The 26526-nt window shown below is 43.0% G+C and overlaps 1 protein-coding gene across 1 annotated transcript; it reads left to right on the forward strand.

The window, feature by feature from the left end:
- Window positions 1–2557: 2557 nt before the first annotated feature.
- On the forward strand, window positions 2558–23419 carry LOC309697677 (uncharacterized protein). The gene is made up of 7 exons (XM_082519787.1): window positions 2558–2657; window positions 12772–13107; window positions 20803–21117; window positions 21684–21776; window positions 22025–22120; window positions 22642–22682; window positions 22986–23419. The coding sequence occupies exons 1-7, from the start codon at window positions 2618–2620 to the stop codon at window positions 23103–23105; spliced, it is 1041 nt and encodes a 346-aa protein (XP_082375913.1). The 5' UTR covers window positions 2558–2617; the 3' UTR covers window positions 23106–23419.
- Window positions 23420–26526: the final 3107 nt, after the last annotated feature.

Raw genomic sequence — 26526 nt, forward strand, 5'->3', positions numbered from 1 at the left:
CTGTCATAGATCCATAAGCATAGAGGGATCCAAACTTCAAGTACTGGTGTTTATTCAAACACATCAAAACAAACACAAGTGTTTATTTCCAAGTATAGGATTATTTGCAATCGCCATAATGACTATATGGGTTACTTGGTCTGCAGTGAACATGCTTCCTCTGCCCCAGCATCTGGTCATCTAGCAATTCTGTAAAGTAACAATTTCAGTATTTTTACATCAATGGTATTGGTGTGTTTCTCATTGGCATATGCCAGTGCTACAAATCTTTGTGCGAAGTGACTGTACTCACTGATTCTCATTTCAAGATGTCCTTATGGTGCTTGATACAGTGTAGCGGCTCGAGTTAGGCTGGACCCGTTGGCCAGCTACCCTCAGGGTCATTCCACGGTTGATTACATGGTCCACTATTGTAGCTCTGATGTCATCAGCAATTCTATTTCTTACTCTTCCTACCCTTCCTCTCCCCCCTCCTCGTCTTCCACTTGCTCCTCCTTGTCCTTGTCATCCTCTTCATCCTACTTCTTCACCTCCACGTCCTCTTCCTCGGCCTCCTCTACTTCTCACTCTTTCTGCTCCCTCCATTGTACTCCGCACACACAGCTTACCTGTATTGTAGTGCTTAGGCTGATTGCAAAGTGAACTAATTATCTAAAAAAGTTTTCACATGTGAAAGTGTGCCAGACAGTTGGCAAATTAGAGTTAATGATAGCCATACATGTGTATACTTTTGCTAGGAGTGTGTTGGAAATTTGGTAATTGAGTGTTGTGCAGTGAATTGTGCCTACAGTTTTGCAAAGTGTGTGTTACAAAATTGCAAACTGAGTGCAAAGCAGTTTTTGTGCTTTTAGTTTTGCAAACTCAGTGAGTGGTTTTGCTATAAGTCTGAATAGTTTTAGAGATTGTGCTACAGGAATCACAGTTAGGGTTTAAGCATTCAGAAAAAACTGTAAAGTATTAAAGCACCCATCAGTAAGACTTTAACACCAGATTTAGTCTGAAAAGGTGTTTATTAAGGTGTCCTGATGCATGCTCGATCATCCATGTAAGGATCTTCCAGAAAGTTGATTGTGTTCTTTGGGCTGTTGTGTTCTCAGTGGGGGAAACATGTTGTCACTCAAAGTCTCTTTTTCAGTCTCAGCTGACTTCTCGGAGTGTTTAAAGATAAAATATGTTTCATAAAACTTTGATCTCATGAAAGTTTAAACTTGTCTGACCTTGAAGAAGAGGTCAAAGGTCAAAACTGATGTGATATTGGGAATCCCCTAATATCATTCACTATATGACTGTATGTTAATCAGTGTTGGGAAAGTTACTTTAAGTTAGTAACGTACTTACATTACTAGTTACTTCTATCAAAAGTAAATCAATTACTTCAAGTTACTCATTACTGTCAAAGTAACTAGTTACTAGGGAAAGTAACTTTGGTTTTACTCAGAATTCTCTTGTTAACGTGTTGCTTCTGTAACTGGATACCAGCCAGACTGCCAGTCTTCTAGCTTGCTTACTTGCCACAAGTGCACTGTGCCACCTACCAATAGAAAGGAAAAGATAATGTGCATGTTGTTCATCTGCTGGTCTCCTCTTTCTAGCGCAAATTGGGCGATAAACAAACAAGAGAGACGATCAGCTGATCATTGATCAGTTTCATGATTGAAGTAGAAACAGGAGAGAGGGGAGAGAATGAGAGAAGAAGAGGCAGCTGTGCAGCAAAGACAGAAAAAATCCAGCTTTGTGTCTTTTTCATTGTAGCTGAAGTCCGGGACAAACTGCATTTCTTTTCAGCTCAATACAAAACGCATAATATTTTCTCTGAATACGAGATGACTCCATTTTTAAGGAGCCATTGGCAACTCTACTAACTAACCTTATGAAAAAAAAGTTCACTATCAGTAACATCATAGCACCCACCCATGCTAGCTAGTACGCAGTACGAGTTATTGTAACTGACTGTAAAAAGTCAGCACAGCTAAAATAAACTCCACCTAAACTTGGTTTATATCTGACCCAGATAGACTGCAGGTCATAACTTCTTACCTGAAGTTCAGTTCACCTGACACTCGGACCGGCAGCCTCCTCGGGTCTCTCCTCCTGCCTCCCCTTTCCCTCATCCACCTGCTGGCTTCCACCACTTGCTAATGTTACTGAATCTGTGGAAGCTCCACAATAGCCACCGCGAGAAGTAACGAATAACAACTCTATCTAAATCTCAGTAATGATTAAGGAGTTCCTGATTTTGGCATAATAACTAGTTACCGTGCTCTTTACAACAATAATAACCTAGTTACTGTAACACGTTACTTAATGACGCGTTAGTCACTACACTGCATATGAGATTTCAATCTGAAAAAATGTCCAATAAAAGAATAGCTATCAAATGCTCACTCACTGCTTTGATGCAGCATTCATGTTTGTTTCCCTCTTCAGGCGCATGTTAAACTCAGACTGGTTAAATATGTTTTAACAGGAAGTTGCAACTGTTTCAGACAAATGAGGAGTGTAGAGGTGCTGTGGTGTTTGGAAGAGGGACTCCTTCAGTTAGAGAAGTGAGGCGTCACAAGTTCCTGGTTTCCAGTGAAGAAGAAGAGAGGCAGCAGTGAACCATCAGAGCCTCATCATGAAAGTCCGTCACACTCTGATCTGCTTCTTCTTCCTTTGTGAGTACATTCACTTGTTCTTTCTGTCACTCTCCTTCTTCAACATGTTTCTGTTGTTAAACATGATGATCAGAGTCAGCTATGAGTCACTTTCATGGACGCTTCTTCCATTCAAACTGCTTTTATTCATGATTTCATGGATGTGTTTGTGGCCAGTATGGACAGAAGAAACCATCACAGTGAGACATTCATGGACATGTTGCTGCTCACTTTGGCTTTAGGATTCATCCTTTCAAAGATGGTTTCTTACAAGTGTTTGTTACGTCCTCAAAATAACCTGTAATATCAAAGTAAAAACTCCACCTGATACTTTCAGTTATTATTTGAAAATACAAACTTGTTGATCAAGTCAATGAATTTTTCTTTGAAAGACAAAAACACATTTTGTTGCTTTTACTGTTACATGTTCATGTTTCTTCACTGTGACTATTCACAGTTCACTCCCACAGTGCATATAGATTTGACAAAATGACATCACTTCCTGCAGACAAATATAAACCTGTGAGTGACGTGAGTGAAATCTGTCAGCATCTTCAAACCCAGAGTTGTGTGAAAAGTTATTTGCTAATTCTTCCTGTTTGTCCTGTTGGAGCTGAACAGAAATACGACTGCACAGAGTTTAAATGCTGGAATGAACTGAAATCATTCACATAAAGTAACTGACTCACATCAGCTGCTGAGTTTGGCTTCAGAGCTTTGAAATAGAGTCATAAATTACTCAATAACATGTCGTTAATTGCAAGTATTTGTTACTTCCTCAAAAAAAAAAAAACGAAGTGTCTTGCCCAAGGACACAACGTACGAGACTGTCCAAGCCGGGGCTCGAACCGGCAACCTTCAGATTACAAGGTGAACTCCCAACTCCTGAGCCACGATCGCCCTCAGTAAAACAAAGTTACAACAAATAAAAACTTCATCACTGTTTTTGTTGTTGCTTCATGAACTTTGACACCAGCAGTACATTTAAACTAAATGATGACATCACTTCCTGTGGATGAAACACATGAAAAACTTGCATGTTGAGCTGTTGCTTCAATCTCTCAACACATAATTACTACAAGTACCACACAGAGGAGTTATGAGTCATTTACATGTTTTGTTTATCTTCATCTTTTATTGTCATTTTATTCATGCATATGTAACCCAGTAGAGAAAACTACCTTTTGTTATTTTTTTCTTGTTTTCGTTTTGATTGTATAAATGTATTTTCATTATTTTATTTTGAAAAGAAACATTTATTTTGAAAAAAGGAAGTGTGATCCTCTAGCAAACTTTATTTTCTGTTGCTGGATCACAAGGGATAAATGCCTTTTTCATTGGTTGAAGGTGGTTTTAGCCCCGTCTTCCGAAACACCAGACCATCATTTCACATGAGCTAGATCTTTTCGCACGTGGAAATAGATGAGACAGGTCACGGATAGCTCGTGCGGAATTTTCTAACATTTTGGTGAGTTTAGCCCATGGGTTTGAAAAGTTAATGTGTTAGTCTGTTGCTAAAAGTTGTTTCTTCTGTTCATACCGATTCGCGAGTGGTAATTTGCTGTTTAAAAACGGTTGAAATGCTGTTGTGGTAGGATTTGTTTAGCATACTTGAAGGATGATTGGAAAAATGTATTATCTTGCTGGTTATACCTATTAATCATAATTTCATGGTTAAAAAGAGAACAAGAAATTCATTTGTTGTTTACATGGTTAAAATAATTTCATGTATAACGAGAGATATATTCAAAGCATGCATGTAATGTATTACTGTGGTAATGTGAAAGAAATGTGAAAAGAGATAAAGAACTAAAGCTATAGCTGTGATACAAGAGAAGAAACGGAGCTGGCTGTGTACAATAATGTTAATATTGTTGTGCAGGCTAGGTTTTTTTCCCTTGTCCGTGTGGAAGGAACTAAGATTTTGGATTCCAATGGATTCTCTCCGGATGGAGATGGCGAGCCTGAGCCCAGACTGAACTTTGCAGAGGAACTTACTCTTCTTCCTCGACGGAGACTCCCAAGTGGTAACACACAAACCACAAACGAAAGAGAACAAGAACTAGACTAAGAATTTTTGACTTGACAAATGACCAAAGACAAAAAGACAATTGAATATTGAGCTCAAACGACTATTTTTGGGGTTATTTTTGTTTTGCCGGCTTCTTCTTGTTATTGTTATGGTTATTATCACTACTACTGTCAATGTGGAATTTGTGTCTTGTTTATTTCATTTTTGTGCAAAATAATAACTGTTGCTGCTCAAATTCCTGTCTCCAGCCATTTCATTCTGCATTCGCCTCGCTTTCTATTGTAGCCCTGCCGAACCTAGCAACTGGTCCGTAGTTTGGCTGTCCTAAACTATTTAAAATGAGTCAGTGGTTACAGTAAGTCTTGGCGAGCCAGCCAGGAGGCTTTTTCTCATGTGATTACAAGTATATAACGCACCCCAAATGGACCGTCTTGTTGAACGTGAATCTGTTAAAGTCCCAAATTCGGTGATCGTGAGCGAAATAGCTGGAGATGAGCAAATTGATGAGGTGACTGAATTCCTAAAACAGTATGGGTCAATCTCAAGAGTCTTAAAGGTAGATGATGGTAAATCTGAGTTTATCTCGAGTGTTGTTGTTGAGTACAATTCAGGTACTGCTGTTGATGCTCTTGAGCCGTTACCTTACAACCACATATCCGATAGCGGGGTTAAGTATAGAATACAGTCTCTTGCAAGCGTATACACGCGATGTGTGGGGAATGATACAACCAAGTCATATCTCACTGAGTTAAAAAACCTAGCCAAAATGAGCGGCCGAGGGTTTGCAGATGTTCTGAAAGACATGATGTCACAGATAGCTGAATCAATCAAAGAGCCTGAACATGATCAATCAGAGCGAATTGACTTACCTGAATCTCCCTTGGCTGAGTTTCAGCCTTCAGCTGTTGAACCCAGTGTTGATGGTGCACAGCAATCGAACCAGTCAAATCACACTGCAAGAAACCCAGCTCATAGTATACCCACCATACCTGCACCTGATTTAAACCCTCCTGAGGTGCAGCGTGTAGTAGTTGAGCACATTGTGAGAAGAGATGATCATTCAGTGCAACATTTTTCACAAAAACTCAGAGCTTTTTCTGGCAAGGACCCCCGGCCAACCTATGAGCCAGATTATGATACTTGGCGTTCCAGTGCTGAACTAATCTTGAGTGACACTTCCATGTCGCAACTGCAACAATCGCGAAAGATTCTTGAGTCTCTCTTACCCCCGGCAGCTGACGTAGTTAAGCACTTGAACCCAGACAGCTCACCTGCAGACTACCTTCAAATGTTGGATTCTGCCTATGGGACAGTTCAAGATGGTGGAGAGCTTTACGCCAAATTTCTTGACACCTTCCAAAATCCAGGTGAGAAACCGTCGTCATACGTACAACGCCTTCAGGTAGCTTTAACTCACACTGTAAAACGGGGTGGTGCTTTAAGCAATGATGTTGACAGACTCCTTGTCACGCAGTTCTGTCGTGGTTGCTGGGATGATTCCCTTTTAAACGCACTTCAACTAAAACAAAAACGGATAAACCCCCCATCTTTTCCTGAGTTGCTTCTCTTATTACGCACAGAAGAAGACCAAAATGCTACCAAAACAATGCGAATGAAGCAACATTTGAACATCACGAAACAAAAAGCGACATACCACCTCCAAACAGTCAAAGGCTGCTTAGACGAAAATGAAGACACAACCACCTTAAGCTCAATTAAAGAACTCTCAAAGCAAGTTGCAGAGCTCCAGGCCCAACTGGTGCAGCTGACCGCGAAATCAAAAGCGCAGAATTCCAGATATGCCTCCCATACCAAGTCTAAAGAAAACCGAAAGCCAGACAAAGTGAGCAAGGAGCCCTCAGAACGAACAGTTAAAACTCAAAGTACCCCACCCAAACCGTGGTACTGTTTCCAATGTGGAGAAGATGGCCACATCAAGCCAAACTGCGAAAATGAACCAAACCCAGCCCTAGTTGCTGAAAAGCGCAAACTGTTTAAAGAGAAACAGAGGAAATGGGAGGTTGAGAACCCTCCAGCCACTAAGGAACAGTTAAACTGAAAACAGTCTCTATTGCGGGGCAAATGGAGACTGCAGCCAGGCGATCATGTCCCACTAAGTACATGCAACATGCTAACTGTAAGCAATCTGTCACTAAGCCACAGAAGTATAGTCTGCCAAAAGGGTTGGTTGGCTCTAAATGCACAGCAGTAGTTAGCATTTCTGGCGTTAATGTAAATTGTCTCCTGGACTCAGGGTCACAAGTGACCACAGTCGCTGAGTCGTTCTACAAACAGAACTTTCCAGATCAAAATCTTAACCCACTCTATGATCTTTTGGAAGTGGAGGGTGCTGCAGGTCAGCCCGTCCCCTATTTGGGTTATATAGAGACATGCATTACTTTTCCAAAAGACTTCTTAGATGCAGAGATGGACATACCAACCTTAGCTCTTGTTGTTCCAGACACTCATCCAAACAGTCAGACCCCAGTGTTGGTGGGAACAAACACGCTTGATGTCCTTTATGAAAAATTTTTGGACCTTAAGACTTCTGACTACTTACCTAGTCCTTGCGGGTTTAGAGCCCTGTTGAAAACTCTAGAACTAAGACATACACAGAACAAAGATGGGAGCATTGGGTTAGTTACCCTGTCAGGCAAGGCTACAGTTGTAGTTCCAGCAGGCCAAACAGTAGTTTTAGAGGGATCTGCTAACGTTCATTGTACTGCAGCAGACACGTGTGCCATAGTTGAACACCCCTCTCAGTCTTCCTTGCCTGGTGGCCTTTGTGTTAAAACTTGCTTGATAACACTTCCTTCCCGAGCTCCACACAAAGTGCCTGTTATGATTACAAATGAAACAGAACAAGATGTTACTATCCCGTCTACTTGTGTCATTGCAGAGCTGGGAGCTTTCCATTGTATCATGTCCCAGCATAATGTCACCAGTGTTAATGAGTCAGCCACAAGTAAGACACCGCTGAATTTCAATTTTGGTGACTCTCTGATTCCACATGAATGGAAAGAGAGGATAACCAAGCAACTCAATGACATTCCGGAAGTATTCGCTTTTCATGATCTTGACTTTGGGTGTACGAACAAGGTGAAACATTCCATCAAGCTTAATGATCCGACTCCCTTCAAGCACCGTGCACGCCCTATACACCCTCAAGATCTTGAGGCTGTCCGGAAACACCTGCAGGAGCTGCTTGCTGCAGGTGTGATAAGAGAGTCTCAATCACCTTTCTCGTCTCCCATTGTTGTGGTGAGAAAGCGGAACAATGATGTGCGTCTATGTATAGACTTTCGCAAGCTGAACTTGCAAACAATAAAAGACTCTTACGCACTTCCAAATCTGGAAGAGACATTCTCTGCCCTTTCAGGATCCAGGTGGTTCACGGTCCTCGATCTGAAATCTGGGTATTACCAGATAGAAGTTGAGGAGGCAGACAAAGAAAAGACCGCGTTTGTGACACCGCTTGGGTTCTGGGAGTTTAACCGCATGCCGCAGGGCATAACCAACGCCCCAAGCACCTTCCAGCGGCTGATGGAGCGCTGTGTTGGTGATATGAACTTACATGAAGTGCTCGTCTTTTTAGATGATCTCATCATCTTCTCAGATAGTTTGGAAGAACACGAACGCCGACTTATGCGGGTACTCCATCGCCTTAAAGAGTATGGCCTGAAGTTATCGCTGGAAAAATGTAAATTTTTCCAAACCACAGTTCGGTATCTTGGGCATGTAATCTCTGAAAGCGGAGTTGAGACGGATCCCGAAAAGATTCAGGCCCTAAAGACCTGGCCACGGCCCAAGAATCTCAAAGAACTAAGATCTTTCCTGGGGTTCTCGGGGTACTACAGACGTTTTGTAAAAGGGTACTCGTCCATAGTACGCCCACTCAATGACCTCACTCGTGGTTACCCACCACTACGTAAGAAATCAAAGTCCAAAGAACCCAACCAGACCTACTTTGATCCCAAACTGCCATTTGAGGACCGATGGACCGCAGAGTGTCAAAAAGCTTTTGACTCCATCATTGAAAAGCTAACGTCAGCCCCCGTCTTAGGCTTTGCAGACTCGAAGCTGCCTTATGTGCTCCATACCGATGCCAGTACTACTGGCTTAGGTGCAGCACTCTACCAGGAGCAGGAGGGTCAGCTCAGAGCCATAGCTTTTGCCAGTCGTGGGTTATCAAGAAGTGAAGCACGATATCCAGCCCACAAGTTGGAATTTTTAGCACTCAAATGGGCAGTGACTGAAAAGTTTCACGATTATTTGTATGGTGGTCAGTTCACTGTGGTTACAGATAGTAACCCACTCACATACATATTGACCTCTGCTAAGTTAGATGCCACTGGCTATAGGTGGCTTGCCGCTTTATCTAACTACAACTTTAAGTTACAGTATAGAGCGGGCAAGCACAACCTAGACGCAGATGGGTTGTCTAGACGTCCTCATGGAGAACTCGTAAATGATGTCCAGTCCAGGAAAGAGCAGGAGCGTGTAAGCCAATTTGTAGAGCGTCACCTAGCTGACACTGACACCATAAAGCTTGTAGATAGTGATGTTGTCCAAGCAATCTGTCAAAATCACCTTGTAAAAGTCAGTGATGATTGTCAGGATAGTGGTGTTACACTTGTAGAATCGCTTACCCTCTCAGCTGACGCGATTCCAGACATCTATGTTTCAGAAGAACATCATGGCTTACCAACCATCCCTGCCTTGTCCCAATCAGAAATTAAGGATAAGCAGAGAGCAGACTCGACAATCAGCCAAGTTATCAAACAAATCGAACATGGTCAGACACCTCCACCGACTGTTAGAAAAGAACTCCCAGATCTCCCTCTTTTGCTTAGGGAACTCAATCGGTTGGAAATGCACAATGAGGTGTTATACAGAAAAAGACAAGATGGAGACCAGGTGACCCACCAGCTTGTTCTTCCTGAGGAGCTCAGAGCTTCAGTGCTCCAAAGTTTGCATGATGACATGGGCCACTTAGGTATCGACAGAACCCTTGATCTGGTCAGAACCCGATTCTATTGGCCACGCATGGCGACACAGGTTGAGCAGAAAGTGAAAACATGTGATCGTTGTATACGGAGAAAGAGTCCCCCTGAAAAAGCAGCTAGACTGGTCAACATAACAACAACCAGACCTTTAGAACTCGTCTGTATGGATTTTCTCAGTCTAGAACCAGACAGTAGCAACACACGGGATATCCTTGTGATAACCGATCATTTCACTAAGTTTGCCCTCGCGTTGCCCACCTCTAATCAAAAGTCACGAACGGTCGCCAGGTGCCTGTGGGACCAGTTCATTGTCCACTACGGCATACCCGAGCGCCTGCACAGCGATCAGGGTCCTGATTTCGAGGCAAAACTGATAAAAGATCTGTGTGAGATCTCTGGGATAAAGAAAATAAGAACTACCCCGTACCACCCACGTGGTAACCCTACTGAACGATTTAATAGAACACTACTTAGTATGTTAGGAACACTGGAATCCAAACAAAAGTCTCACTGGAAAGACTATGTTATGCCATTAGTACATGCGTACAATTGCACCCGTAGTGATGCAACAGGGTTTACACCCTACGAGTTGATGTTTGGCAGAAAACCCAGATTAGCTGTTGATCTTGCATATGGACTTCCTCTCAGCAAAGATCAAAAAGTGACACATTCGCAATATGCTGAAAGTCTCAAGAAACGGCTAGAGGAAAGCTATAGGTTAGCTTCTCAAACCGCACAAAAAGTGGCAGACAAGAATAAGGCCAGATTTGATCGCAAAATAACTGTTTCAGAACTTGAACCTGGGGACCGGGTTTTAGTTAGAAACGTGCGGCTGCGTGGCAAGCATAAACTTGCTGATAAATGGGAGGCAGACATCCATGTGGTAGTCAAACGTGCAGGCGACCTACCCGTTTATACTGTTAAACCCGAGTCCAAGCAAGGTCCCTCCCGAACTTTACACAGAGACCTGTTGCTTCCCTGCAGTTTCCTCCCGGTTGCCACCGCAGACACATCTGAGCCACAGCAGGTTCACCGTCCTAAAACGCGTCAAACTGTTGTCACAGAAAGCAATGAGGATGAAGAATCAATGGAACTTGACAATGAACTTTTCATTCAATGGGTTGATGATTCCCCATGTGAAGAAATAACCAGATTTACTACTGTACATGAATATCCAAAACCTTCTCATGAACCAGACATTACAAACTTACCTGATTGTGACCTTTCTGAAATTGCTAGCAACAAGGAGCTGAATATGGATAAAGATGCAAGCAAAGACGAACTTACCAATCATGTGCTTGTTGAAAACTTACCAGATGGAGATGAGATTGGAATTGACGATCCTGTGGACAATGGAACGGGAACCGTATTGGATGAATCACCTGAGAATTTGGTTAAAGAACCAGGAAACCAGCCTGTTAACTCACCTGATGAGATGGACAGTTGTGATCCCATTACAACTCAACCAGTAAGACAGTCAACAAGAATCAGACATCCACCTAAAAGACTTGATTATCCTGATTTAGGAAACCCTCTAGTTACTGTTGTGAAATCACTTTTCCAGGGTTTGAGCATAGCCTTTTCTGAGTCCCTAAACAGTACAGAGGGACAGTACTGGCTACACATGCAACGAGACGTGCATGACATTTAGCTGGGGAGAGTGTAACCCAGTAGAGAAAACTACCTTTTGTTATTTTTTTCTTGTTTTCGTTTTGATTGTATAAATGTATTTTCATTATTTTATTTTGAAAAGAAACATTTATTTTGAAAAAAGGAAGTGTGATCCTCTAGCAAACTTTATTTTCTGTTGCTGGATCACAAGGGATAAATGCCTTTTTCATTGGTTGAAGGTGGTTTTAGCCCCGTCTTCCGAAACACCAGACCATCATTTCACATGAGCTAGATCTTTTCGCACGTGGAAATAGATGAGACAGGTCACGGATAGCTCGTGCGGAATTTTCTAACATTTTGGTGAGTTTAGCCCATGGGTTTGAAAAGTTAATGTGTTAGTCTGTTGCTAAAAGTTGTTTCTTCTGTTCATACCGATTCGCGAGTGGTAATTTGCTGTTTAAAAACGGTTGAAATGCTGTTGTGGTAGGATTTGTTTAGCATACTTGAAGGATGATTGGAAAAATGTATTATCTTGCTGGTTATACCTATTAATCATAATTTCATGGTTAAAAAGAGAACAAGAAATTCATTTGTTGTTTACATGGTTAAAATAATTTCATGTATAACGAGAGATATATTCAAAGCATGCATGTAATGTATTACTGTGGTAATGTGAAAGAAATGTGAAAAGAGATAAAGAACTAAAGCTATAGCTGTGATACAAGAGAAGAAACGGAGCTGGCTGTGTACAATAATGTTAATATTGTTGTGCAGGCTAGGTTTTTTTCCCTTGTCCGTGTGGAAGGAACTAAGATTTTGGATTCCAATGGATTCTCTCCGGATGGAGATGGCGAGCCTGAGCCCAGACTGAACTTTGCAGAGGAACTTACTCTTCTTCCTCGACGGAGACTCCCAAGTGGTAACACACAAACCACAAACGAAAGAGAACAAGAACTAGACTAAGAATTTTTGACTTGACAAATGACCAAAGACAAAAAGACAATTGAATATTGAGCTCAAACGACTATTTTTGGGGTTATTTTTGTTTTGCCGGCTTCTTCTTGTTATTGTTATGGTTATTATCACTACTACTGTCAATGTGGAATTTGTGTCTTGTTTATTTCATTTTTGTGCAAAATAATAACTGTTGCTGCTCAAATTCCTGTCTCCAGCCATTTCATTCTGCATTCGCCTCGCTTTCTATTGTAGCCCTGCCGAACCTAGCAACTGGTCCGTAGTTTGGCTGTCCTAAACTATTTAAAATGAGTCAGTGGTTACACATAGGAAACATGTTCAGATATATTTTGAGTCGTGTCGACTGGAAGAAGATTTTCCACCACTTTAGACAATAAAATGTATTTGACATGAATCATTGTTGTTATTCAGACTTTAGTCTCAGTGTGTCTGTGTGTGAATGTTGTGATCAGACTGCAGCTTCTTACAGGAAGTACAAACAGTAACTGTTGATGGTTCATGTTTCCAACAGCTCTGCAGGATGGAAACCCTGAAGTCACCGATGCTCAGTTTCTTCACTATGGAGTCATTGGAGGAGATTTGAAAGCTGGATTCTCCTTTAATTCTGCAGGAACATGGAAGATGTTCTGCAGAGAAGAATGTGAAGGAGAAAACATTCTCATTAATACAACTGATGTCAGAGCTCAAACAGGCAGATACAGCATTGAATATGAATGGACTGGTTCTCATGTTTTATCTGTGAGCATCTCAAAGCTGACTGAGTCTGACTCTGGACAGTACAGCTGTGGTTTGGGTGGATCTTCATCATCAGCTTCACTCACACAGTTTGTGATCGTTGTTGCTGAAGGTGAGTTTCTGTTTCAGCTGTGGAAATGTTTAGTTTCTGTTCCTGAAGCAAAGTTTGAGTTTCACTGACAGCTGCTGACGGTTTAAAGAAGCTGAAGTTTGTTCTTCTGTCAACTGTTGGTTACATTTGGACTCCTCTAAGTAACCGATGAACTGCAGCTGGGACACGAGTGTGTGTGAATATTAGTGAGTGTGTCAGCTGATAATGATGTGAATGAAATGTTGATGTCAGAAACAGACGCTGATGAATGAAAGAAGATTTTCTGATGTAACTTTGATTTTCTTTGATGAGTTTTTGCTTCTGTGTCGTCGGTTTGATCTTTCCAAGAGTTCCCCTCACAGCAAAATGGATTCTTCCTCAATGAATGTGTGAAAATCACATTCACAACACAAACGTCCATCCAGACTTTAAATGTACTTAAAACCATGAAGGGTTCACAGTTTAGAGTCTATACTTGTCATAAAAGCTGGTTTAAGAGTGAAGCGAGCAGTTTCAAGATGGCTCCGGTGTGCATGGCAGGCCGTCTTCGACTTCGACTGCGCCTTGGCGTAGCACTCCTTGTTGTTTTATCTTTGGTTTTATGTTCACTAGGTAGGTGACTGTACGCTAATTACTTATGACAGAGACACGCTCCTGAATCTTCGGTTTTCCTGTCCCCAACGACTGGACCTCTGTGGGACCTTGGGCGATGCAATCCCCTTGATGCCCGTTTCCCCCACCAGTGTGACCTACTTACCTTTTTCCACTCTGCGTAAGAAACGCTTCAGGAAACGGGGTAGAAGGAGTGGCGTTCGCGTCCGCTTCAAGGCTTATCTTAGAGCCATGGCTACGGATTACCCTTTTACAAGCCGTGATGTTATGACCCAGTGATGTGTTTGTTGGTGTTGTGCCTCCCACCGGAGGATGGTGGCGGTATTTTCCCTTTTTTCTCTCCTAGGAGGTGGACACCTGGGCGTGGCTGCTAGGTATCTGGGTGGAGTCTCTACACACCTTCCGACTGGATAATTGATGGACCACCTCCAGTACTTAACGTCCGGATGACAGTCACCTGGGAGTGCTGTTTGGAACCCTGTTGACTCGGTCACAGAGTTGTGTGTTGTGTCATTGTAGTGCAGGCTGGAGTATTCACGTGTACCTCTAGCCTTGCCATGTAAATAATTGTAAATAAGTTAACCAGTGGCGGTCACTTTTTTGTTCCTTTGCTGTATAACTTTCACTGTCGCAGCCTAGTAGGCGTGAGAAGCCGTTTTCTTTTGTTGAACAAGTTTTCTCCTGTTTTTCGTTAGATAGTTAGGTAAGTGACTTGTCTTTTGTTTTGGCTTCTTTTTATTTTGGTGTAGGGAAGACTAGGGATTGTTTTATAGGGAGTTTTGTTTATTGTTTTGGCATTGCTCACTGCTGATGAAAATAAATGGCTGCTTAAATACTTAAAAAAGGTGTCGTTGTTGGGGTTTGTGCGTGGGTGGGAAGTGAGTGGGGCAAACTATTTGTTACGTTTATTTACTTGCCGGGACCAGAACGTAACATATTGGGGGCTCGTCCCTTTGGTGGTTCTTTTTGTGGCTTGTTTTCTTGGTTGGCGGTTTTTTCTTGTGTGGGGGGTGTGTGTGTGTGTGTTAGGATGGAGTTTAAGTTGGAGGACTTCACTCTGAGCCCGTCTGCGGAGAAGTTGGACAGGTGTAAAAAGGCTGACCTCTTGCTTGTTGCTGAATTCTTTGATGTGACTGTGCCGTTGACTGCGAAGAAGAAAGAGCTTAGGGAGCTCCTGTGTGTCCAGTTGACGGACAGGGGGTTGTTTGGTGAGCCGGGTCCTGCAGGGGGGGTTGAGCTGGGGGCTGTTGCTGGTGTTTCTGCCCCACTGAAAAATCTCCCTTTTCCACCTAGCCCTTCTGTGGAGGAGCTGCGGTTAACGCTGCGCATTAAGGAGGTGGAGCTAAAGAAACAGCAGTTGGAGGTGGACGCTATGCACTTGAGGATCAGGGCTCTGGAGGTAGAGAGGGGAGCCTCTGTGTCTGCCAGCCCTCCTGTACCTCGGTTAGCCCCGCAGTCACCATCCCCGCAGGTACCCTCCCCGGAGTCATCATCCCCGCAGATACCCTCCCCGGAGTCATCATCCCCGCAGTCGCCATCTCCGCAGCCACCGGCCCCGATGCCAGGTGGTGGCTTTGATGTGAGTAAACACATCAAAATGGTGCCGGCGTTTCGGGAAACTGAGGTGGATTCGTATTTCACAGTGTTTGAACGTATCGCAGGTGCGCTGCACTGGCCAAAGGATGTGTGGTCTCTTTTACTCCAATGTAGATTGGTGGGGAAAGCTCAAGAGGTATGCACCGCTCTTTCTCTGGAGGACAGTTTTGACTATGATACGGTGAAGGCTGCTGTCCTGCGCGCTTACGAGCTTGTGCCAGAGGCTTACAGGCAGAGATTTAGGAATGGGAAAAAATCCGCCAACCAGACCTATGTGGAGTTTGCCAGAGAAAAGAAAACTCTGTTTGATAAGTGGTGTCATGCTAGAGCAGTAAACACCTTGAATGACCTGCGTGAATTGGTGACGTTGGAAGAGTTCAAAAACCAACTACCAGACACTGTGGTAACCTACTTAAACGAACAGAAGGTTACGACTCTCACCGCTGCTGCTATACGGGCTGATGAGTTTGTGTTGACACACAAAGTGGTGTTTTCGGTTCCTGCTCACAGTTTTCCGTCTTCCAGTAGCCCGCCCAGATGGTCTCCAAGGGGCACCCGCCGTGCCATCCCCTCATCCATTGAGAACCGCGTGTGTTTTTTTTGCCATGAGCAGGGACACCTTATTGCGGTTTGCCCTGCTCTGAAGAGAAAAGAAATGACCAGGGAGGGTACATCTCCTTCCCCAATAAACCTTCTACAGACAAACTCTCCTACTTGGGGGGAGGTGATGGCACCCGAAAATGATAAAGTAGATAAGGAGTTTAAGCCGTTTGTGTCAAACGGCTTTGTTTCCTTGATAGGAGAAGATCGGCGGACTCCTGTCAGTATTTTGCGAGACACTGGTGCGAAACAGTCGCTCATTCGTGAGGGGGTCTTACCGTTTTCAGCTCAATCCTGTTGTGGGGCGGATGTGTTAGCCTGGGGAGTTAGGATGTGTGTAATACGGGTTCCTTTACACTTGGTGCAGCTTTCGTCTCAGTTTTTGTCTGGTGAGGTTAAGCTTGGGGTGCGACCCCAGTTACCGGTTGCAGGTATTGACATCATCTTGGGAAACGATCTAGCTGGCGGCACAGTTTTTCCGTCGCCAGAAGTAGTCGATATACCACTTACAGATAACAGTGGTTTCGATCGTGCCACATCAAAGGCTGTTCAAACCGTCAGTGTAACGACATTTAGGCAGAGGAGAGGTGCGAGTGGATCCCAGCAACAGCAGCAGCAGAATAGGAGGCAGCCCAAGGGGACGAGAAGAACAAATATTCAAACCACAAGGGTCGCTGAAGCCACCATGCAATCAGACCCAAGTAGATTCACTTTTCAGGACAGTCAGCAGCAAAATGCTGAAACCAGGCCACCTGCTAGAAAAAGACAAGGACCTCGACGGCATAGGGACCGCAGAAGAGGCCAGCTGATGGTGGCTAATGCTCCATCTCCCACCCTTAAATTTGACACAGACTTTGATTTTGATTCCTCCAACGCGCAATTCATTAAGGAGGCGCTTGAGAAGAAGTTACAGAAGGAGCAATTAGGGAATGGACCACAGGAGGGAAACACAGCTGGGGCTTTTTACGTTCTGGTCCCGGCAAGTAAATAAACGTAACAAATAGTTTGCCCCACTCACTTCCCACCCACGCAAAAACCCCAACAACGACACCTTTTTTAAGTATTTAAGCAGCCATTTATTTTCCTCAGCAGTGAGCAATGCCAAAACAATAAACAAAACTCCCTATAAAACAATCCCTAGTCTTCCCTACACCAAAATAAAAAGAAGCCAAAACAAAAGACAAGTCACTTACCTATCTATCTAACGAAAAACAGGAGAAAACTTGTTCAACAAAAGAAAACGGCTTCTCACGCCTACTAGGCTGCGACAGTGAAAGTTATACAATAAAGGAACAAAAAAGTGACCGCCACTGGTTAACTTATTTACAATTATTTACATGGCAAGGCTGGAGGTACACGTGAATACTCCAGCCTGCACTACAATAATCACACACACAACTCCGTGATCGAGTCAACGGGGTTCCCTTTTTTTGAGCTTTCACGTTTCATCCACTATTCCAGGAGCCGCTCCGCGGCTAAACTGTTGAGTCATCGTTGGATCTGCCTTGCTGGCCTTCAAACCTACCCTGCCCGCCCAGTGGCTTGCCTCCCTATTCGGTCCTGGATAACGTCGCTCGGTTCAACATAACAACCTCAGCACTCTGCGACGGGCCACCGCTAATGACCTAGCTCCTCGGACTCGGATGGCTTTATTTAACGTCAGGTCTCTCTCGAATAAGGCTTTTCTCTTAAATGACTTTTTCCTCACCACGGGACTGGACGTTCTATTTCTGACGGAGACGTGGACTTCTCCGGGTGAGTTCATCCCCTTCTCTGAGCTTCTCCCTCCTGATTGTGCTTTTTTTAGCTCACCAAGGCTCACTGGCAGAGGTGGCGGCTTAGCCTCGGTTTTTAAAAACAAACATGAAGCTCGGCTGCTACCCTCCCCCATCTACTCTAGCTTTGAAGCTCAGTTATTGGAGCTGACTGGCTCTCGGACTACTCTGTGTGTTGTGGTTTATCGTCCGCCTAAATACCACAAGATGTTTATTTCTTAATTTGCTGACTTTTTGGGATCCATTCTTTTTAAATATGGCTTTGTTATTATTTCTGGTGATTTTAATATACATGTCTGCTGTATGGATGACCAATTGGTCAAAGATTTTCTTGCATTGACTGACTCTTTTAATCTTACTCAGTGGGTGAATGAACCAACCCATGTTAAAGGCCATACCCTTGATTTGGTCTTTACATATGATGTGGATATATGCATTAAGGATATTAGAAATACTGGTCTTTCTGACCACTCCCCGGTTATCTTCGATGTTGACCTAGGTAATATTGGATTACACCTTGAGGCTCCTCTTTGCCCTATGCGTACTGTTAATGCTGATACTGTGGTGAATTTCTCTGCTTCTTTTGTGAATTCTGCATCTATTACGTCAGATTGTCTTACCCCTCATACGGTTGAGAATTTTGCCAATACCCTGTTAACTACATGTTCCTCCATCCTCGACATTGTTGCACCTGTTAAAATGAAGCGCCCCAGAACTTATTCACAATGCTGGTTAAGTGACTCTGTTCGCGCTCTACGACGTGTGTGTCGGCGTGATGAGAGGAGGTGGAGGAAAGATAAACTCCAGGCATCTTACGACATCCTACGTATTAGCCGCTTGAAGTTTTAAACTGCTGCCAAAATGGCTAAAGCAGCTTTCCTTTCAAAAATTATCTCTACCAATGGTAACAATCCTCGAATTTTATTTAAAATGTTTAACTCTGTGGTCAACCCCTGCCCCACTATGCCGCTGCCGTGCTCCCCGGTTCTTTGCGAACAATTTTTAAATTATTTTTTAGATAAAGTCTCATCTCTTAAATCTGCTCTTCCTTTAATGACAGGCCCTGCGTTTACCCCTGACTGTTCCTCTTCCTTCTATCAGTTTGAACCCGTTTCACTCCCTACTCTAAAGCGTCTAGTTGAACAACTGAACAATACTAATCCCGTATATGATGTTCTTCCATCTCGTATAGTTAAGGACTGTTTCAGTGCAATTGGACCTAGTATATTCTCCCTTTTGAACTCTTCTTTGCTTTCCGGCTGCGTACCATCAGCCTTTAAACATGCTATAATTCAGCCTGTTCTTAAAAAAAGGAACCTCGATTATAATGATTATGCGAACTATAGACCGATTTCCAAGCTTCCGTTCTTGGCCAAACTTCCTGAGAAGATAGTTTTGCTTCAACTCCAGGCCTACCTGGATGAGAATAGCATTAATGATAAATTCCAATCGGCCTTCAAACCACATCATAGCACTGAGTCAGCACTGCTCCGAGTTCTTAATGACCTTCTAATAATGGCCGATAATGGACGCTCCTCGGTCCTAGTGCTATTGGATCTATCGTCGGCATTTGATATGGTTGATCATAACATCCTATTGGCGAGACTTGAGCACACTGTAGACATCAAGGGTGCTGCTCTGGATTGGTTTAAATCATACCTCTCCAATTGGCTCTCCTCGGTTCACTTGGCCACTTCCTCTTCCTCCGCTGTACCTGTTTGCTGTGGTGTCCCTCAGGGATCTGTGTTAGGCCCTACTCTGTTCTCATTGTACATGCTTCCTTTAAGCGCTATCTTTGAGAAATATCACATCGCTTTTCATTATTATGCCGATGACATTCAGATCTACTTTGAGTTAAATGATGACCTAGCTTTGTCCTTGAATTGTTTTCGAGAGTGCATGCGTGAGGTCAGGCAATGGCTCCTGGCAAATACTCTTATCCTCAATGATAAGAAAACTGAAATTGTGGTCTTTGGCAGTAACGTTCTCCGTGCCAAACTTCGTGATGCTTTTGGTTTTCTCACTAACTCCTTTTCCGACACTGTTAGGAATCTGGGCGTGTTACTTGACAGCTCTTTTAAACTTGATAAACAAGTGTCTGCTGTTGTTAGATCCAGTTTTTACCAACTCCGCCTTATTTCTAAGGCCAGGCAGTATATCCCGCATAAAGACCTGGAAAAGCTCATCCATGCCTTTGTAACTTCGAGGCTGGATTACTGCAATTCACTCTATTTTGGTCTCCACTCTGCCCTCCTTCATAGATTACAGACAGTCCAAAATGCTGCTGCACGCATTCTAACCAAAACTAGGAAGTTTGCCCACATTACTCCCGTCCTAGCTGATTTGCATTGGTTGCCTGTGAAATACCGTATCCAATTTAAAATTCTGCTGTTTACTTTTAAAATCACTAACAACATAGCACCGAGCTATCTTAAGGAACTCCTAAGCTCATATGTTCCTGCTAGGGCTTTAAGATCATCCTCACAGTTACTGCTGGTGCAGCCTAGATCTCGGATGAAGTCTAGAGGTGATCGAGCGTTTGCTCTGGCTGCACCAGAGTTGTGGAACAACCTTCCGATTGGCATCTGGGCGTCTGACTCTATTCAATCTTTTAAATCACGGCTTAAAGCGTATTTGTTTAATCTTGCTTTTTCTACCGGTTAAATGCTGGCCTTGTTTGCAGTGATTTATTCTATTAATTTTCCTATCATGCTTTTATTTGCGCTGTGCATGTCATATCGCCATTGTGTTTTGATGGCATAGTTATATTGTGCTATAGTTATACTTTTTTCTATTGGTGGCTTTTTCCTGTGAACATAATTTTACACTTTTATTTTTTGTTTTTATGACTTTGATTATACTTGTGTTAATTTGTTTTATGTTAAGCACTTTGGCATGCCGTTGGTTTTTAAATGTGCTCTATAAATAAAGATTGTTGTTGTTGTTGTTTTCATGAATCCAATCAGTCTGATGATGAAGCCGTTTAAATCTCACTTAGTCCAACAGTTCCTCTGTCAGACTGGTTGAACTGGGCAGCTCCCAGTGTAACTGTGGATCAAACTGGAGTTACTCTGATCAGACTGCATCATCTTCAGCACTGATAGTAACTATTGATTGTTTGTCTCTTTAACAGCACTGCTGGATGGAAACGATGATCAGCTGAAACACTTCGATAAAGAAACTGGAAGCTCTCTCACAGTCGGATGTTCCTTTAAACTACCTGGAAACAGAGCGTTCTTCTGCAGGGGAAAATGTGGACGAGGCAACCTTCTTGTTGACACAAATGATGTCAAAGCTCAGAGCGGCAGATACAACATTAGATATGATCCAGGAGTTCTGTATGTGAGCATCACACAGCTGACCAAGTCTGACTCAGGACGGTACAGATGTTTACTGAGTGGATCTTCCAGCAGTTCATTCAGAGACTTTGAGGTCACTGTCACAGACGGTGAGTTTTTACTGACATTAATCAAATGTTGTCAGAGTGGAGCTGTTCAGCTGTTCCTTATTTCCTGTCATATATCTGCTGTTCCAGTGGTGGATGTTCATGTTGAACACGAGCAAAGTTTCTAATAATGAGCTCAGTGTCTGTACAGTGATCCCTGTGAGCCAACAGCTCAGGCTGCTCTCAGCACTCAGTTTATCTCAACATAGAAACAGAATTATTTAGAAACAAGATTATTTAGAAGTGTGAACTTTGTAAAGTTACTGTGATGGAGAGCAGGAATCAGAGTGTGGAGCTGGAAATGAACAGGTGACCATTAATGTCCCTAAATGTCTTTATTGTTTCCAAGAACCTGATATTTCAACATACATTCATATTTTATTTCATTGTTAAACTATTTTAGTGCATTTTTTTAATCTAACACTAAATTTGCCAAACTGTTTTTTTCTCAGTCAGTGGATCCATTTAAGGCTCGTTTGATTTCTCAGCTGATTTTTGAATCTTTGTGTTTTTCTTCTTCACAGCTCCAAACATTTATAAGTCAAACTTTCCTCTCTGCTCTTGTTCAGCAGCTGGACCATCAGCCACAACTACAGGAAGCTGCACACCTTCATTAACTTTGACTGGAAGCACTGAGCAGCCTGAAAGAGCAGCATCTGCAGGTACATCCATCTATGAGAGAAGACAGTATATTTTTAATCAGCCTGTCCTGTGTGGCAGCTTTTCTAATCAGAAGTATGATGTGAGTGTGACGTTGTGCCAAACTCGCTTTCTTTTTCTAAATTCTCTGTGAGCTCCTCTTGTTCATGTAGAACTTTTATCTGTTTGTTTATTCGTTTCACGTCTGTTATTTCACTACATGTGCAACTCATCAATCAATATGTAAAACAAGCTTGTTCTGCTGTCACAGGTGTGCTGCTGTATGTAATCATCTCTCTGCTCATCATCATCATCCTCTCATCACTGACTGTTCTAATAATCTGCATCAAGAGGAAGAGCAGCAGAGGTAAGACAACAGAGACACAGAAACACACAGAACGTCTCGTTTCTAACCAAAAACTCTTTTTTCACTTCACTTGAAGTCTGTTCAAACAGCTGCAGTCAAACATCAAAATATTTCATCCTGCTTGTCCACTTTGGGCTCTAAGAGGAGAGTGGAGTGACTTGTAGAGATGATGTTAAACACTGGAAGTAACTGAATCCTAAACTGTGTCACACATGAACTCTGGACACTGTCAGCAGGATCAGATCCAGATGTTCTCTGCTTCAGACGTGTGAAGTAAAAACAGGAAAAATATATGAAAACTGTAAAATAGTATAATTATTGTGGATCACTTCTTCAGTACACAGGAGGAGACTCGAGCAAATGTGAGTCTTTGATTCTGAAGGCAAAGTCTAAAATGAAGCCTAATAAAGTCCAACTAAGCAGGATGAAAGAACGGGAGGGGCAGCAGTGATCTTCAGCCTCACGCGCACTTTGAATGATTGTTCCCTCTAACAGAGGAACATCCTTTGTTTGTTCCACAGGTTTGAGGACCAGAGGAAACTCAGAGGGCACAAACATGGAGGTGACTTTCTTTCTCTTTGGTTCCTCTCACTGTTGACAGACTGCTACTGTAACAAAGAAATAAAGCAGTCACAGTGTGATGGTTCAGTTTGTAGACTGTTCCAGAAATTACAGTCCAAGAAGGTGAATTCAAACAGGTAGGTGACAAAAATGGCCGCCCAGACGGAGACTCCAACAACAAACAGAGACACTGTTGTCTGAGAGGTTCAACGAGGCAACGTGGAAATATTTACCAGCACAAATGATTTAACCAAGTCAGAGTCTCTTCTTTTTATGTGAAGAAGACAGTTTGTCTCTGTTTCAGGACGTCCACTACGAGAACTGTACTCCAGGTTCTACACGTGAAGACTCGACCTACCAGAGCCTCGATCCAGCCGGCAGGGACCAGGACCAGACCTACTCTACACTCACACACCACACATGAGACTCTCTGGATTCACACCTGGGTTTGTTTCAGTGCCTCAGGTTTAAAGTTGGAACACAAACCCTGAAAACTGTAAATATTGACTCACTTCAGAGTCAGCTTCAAGTGGCTGTTAGAGGAACTGCAGCTGCTGGAACTGCAGGAGGAACCAGCCCCACCAGCCCCCATCATCCTACACGAGTGCCCCGTGGACACTGTGAAGTCTTTCTGCTGCAGTGTGTCATCCATTTGTCTGAGAAGGTGTCTGCAGTCTTCCTTCTCTCCAACACCTCGACACCTCCAGGACCCCGAGACTGACACGAAAAATGTCTTCTGACCCCTCCCACCCCGGACAGAAACAGTCGCTCCCCTCAGTATCATGAAACTGCCAATATTATGTACATGTTATTAAAAACAACAAACACATTACCTTCCCTGATCAGTCTGTTTTTTGTACACTAAGAAAAATAATTAAATGTTATAGATTTCATATTTTACTCAACCCTAAACAGAGACAACTTTGAATTCTTCTATTTTATTTGAGTGTTTTAAGTGAATCCATTGCATTAAATGTTCATTTGGAATCACTTGATGGATCTGCATCAGACGTAACTGAAGTTAATCAGCTGGTTAGCCACACAGAGCTAACAGCAAACCATATAAAACCTTAGCATACGCAGCACGCAGCAGCTACAAGGATGGTGTTCTTATTCTATTATTATTACAGTGGTTGAAACATAATAAGTCTGCCTTCACTTTGTAATCCACATCAGTCCTGCTGCAAATCCCACATTTCCACAGCGTTCCTGTGACTTTTGGTGTTCTTTAGGTCAGCACTATGTTGGTGTTTGTATTGAATCAGATTATTTGTATGGAACAGACTTTGGTGTCACACCAGTTTGTACTACAGGATGGAGTAGGGAGCTGATGTGGGGTCCAGTCTGTGAAAGAGCAGCTGTTCCAGTTACCCTAACTTACAACAACAACACAAGCAGTGGATGTGATGAGCACGTTACCTTCTGAACTGTAAACGGAGGAATTTCTGTGGATCATTTTTGTTAACTGCTTATTCAGCTGAGGGTCACAGGGGTGGAGTCTGTCCCAGCTGTCACAGGGAGAGAGGCGGGTCCACCTGCACAGGTCGCAAGTCAGAAAGGACAGAAACCACACTCTCTCATATACACACCTATATGTTTTGGGCACAACCTGACAACCGTCTCATTGGACCGTGGGAGAGCACATGAATGTCACAGAAAGACCCCAGCTGACCAAGACCCTTGAACCTGGAGACTTTAATCTGGGCAGCAGTGCCTGACATCACCTCACCGCCCCGACGTCAGGCTCTAATCTTGTGTTTGTGTTTTACTCCAGGGCAGCTGCCGTGACACCGTCACCTGGAGGAGTTTTAGTTTAGAACTCCTGTTATCAGATACATGGATATAAAGTCTTTACTTTTTATGTGTCTTTATGCAATACACGTGGATTCTGTCAACTCAGTATTAATATTCAAGTCAAGCCAGCTTCATTTGAACAGCACATTTTAAAAATAATTACTCCATTACTAAAATAATCAATAGCTGCAGCCCTACAGCTGTCCCCACCTGAGGAACTGGCGCGGGTGCAGGCCGGGCCCCGGTCGCTCTCACCCCGGGAACAGGGATGGGTGAAGGAGCAGGTTCAGGAGAAGCCCCAGGAACTGGAGGATAGACTGTGCTGGGGTGAAGCTGCAGAACAGGAGGGCCAATCTGAGCCATACTTGGGAGTGATAACTGCTATTAACAGCCATTGGATAGAGTGATAACCATGGTGGGTCTAGTCAGTATAATCAGCAGTAAATGAGTGTGTGGGTGAAGAAATGCTGCACACAGTGCTGTTTGATTCAAGAACCCAAAGCAAAACTCAAAAAGTGTCTCAGGGAGGGGAACCAGCCAGATGTTGTCAGTGTCACTGATGGAAATCCAGCTGCACTAACCCTCCAGTACATGAGACCTGCCACACAAACAGGCCTACAGAAAGACAGGGTGGAGTGATTCAGCACACAGTACACAGGCGTCTGCTGGCTGCAGACAGGCTCATTACATACAGAGAAGTTCTCTTCACACTGATGCAAATAAAAGAAATTATATGACAGATTTTACAGATGTATTTAGCAGTCAGTCAGCACTTTGAGGTTTTTGATTCCATAATAGTTGTTGTGAAATCAGAGTAAGAACAGTGGGCTGGACCTGTCTGGGAACTTTGTCTCACACTGACAAAGAGCTCCATCGTCATACATTAGTCTGAAGGTAATAACGCTGAGAAATGCGAGAGCTTGTAGAATATTTCGAATGAGTTTGATTTGTTCCTTCATCCTGTTGATTTATAAAATTCATAACATGTGTGCTTAAACAACATTAAACTGTAGGTCTCCTGTCATGATCAGTTCAGTTATAATCATACTGAAATACCATTGAAACGTTTTTTTACCATGAAACATGAACCTGGGACAGTCGCCTACAAACACCAAGCAGGTAGTTCTCTGATTACATCAAACAGGAAACAGGCCGTCTGCTTTTAGGGAAAGAAAATCCGAGCGCACAAACAACAGGAGGCGTTCATTTCTAGAGGCAGTCGTAACTTAAACACTTTTCAGTGTATCTGTATTTTTAGCATGATTCAGATAACCTGGTCACAATTTGCTGGCTCCTAATTATGGCCAGTTCAATAAGTTGAGACAAATTGTTCAAGATTAGACAGTCCATCAAAGTAACCATCACAGTGAGGTCTCCTTTCAGGGGGAAAGAATAAAGTCTTTAACAGAATGAAGCCAGGCAGCAATAGGAAGATGATTCCCTTTATTGCCTCATTCAGAGTGTATAACAGTGGGCGTGGTTCTGGAACAAACATCAGGTACATCAACCGTGGAACATAATGCGAACACTGACGAGGATAAACCCTCAGCCTTACACTGGAATTCAGCAACACTTCAAATGTTTCCAAAAACACAAGTTGCTCTCTCTCAGTCTCCGGTAGGTCACAAATATCAGATTACAGCTGATTTATTTATTTAATTTGTTTAATATTAAACTTTACTCTGTCAAAAGATTTTTTTCTGGGTCTCAGGAGGATCAGTTGGCTGAGTGTGACAATAACATTCCTGCATTCCTGGAACTGGAATATTGAGCTAACTGGAATAATGTTGGGATGTCTCATGTCGGACTGAGGACGTACTGGATGCTACACTGACTCGTGCGTCACCTTGTGGTTCAAAGTGGTATTACACGAGGCTGCCATGTAATACCACTTTGAACCACAAGGTGATTGAAATGTTTGATATAATATCAGAACTGTTGTTCTTTCATATTCTGTTCATAGATGTATTTAAATGTGCAAAGATTTGAAACTGTTAAACAAACTGTGAGAAGAAAGAAAGTCTGACTCTTTTCTAACATTTGACCCAAAC

This window comes from Aulonocara stuartgranti, assembly GCF_965226115.1.
Source record: "Aulonocara stuartgranti genome assembly, chromosome: 20".
Lineage (NCBI taxonomy): Eukaryota > Metazoa > Chordata > Actinopteri > Cichliformes > Cichlidae > Aulonocara > Aulonocara stuartgranti.

What these genes read in the sequence shown, in the direction of transcription:
- LOC309697677 (XM_082519787.1), top strand. Translation starts at nt 2,618, where the DNA reads ATGAAAGTCCGTCACACTCTGATCTGCTTCTTCTTCCTTT. An exon ending in TGAGGTCACTGTCACAGACG is followed by an intron (nt 21,118 to 21,683) that starts GTGAGTTTTTAC and finishes GCTCTTGTTCAG; the next exon opens with CAGCTGGACCATCAGCCACA. An exon ending in CAGAGGGCACAAACATGGAG is followed by an intron (nt 22,683 to 22,985) that starts GTGACTTTCTTT and finishes TCTCTGTTTCAG; the next exon opens with GACGTCCACTACGAGAACTG.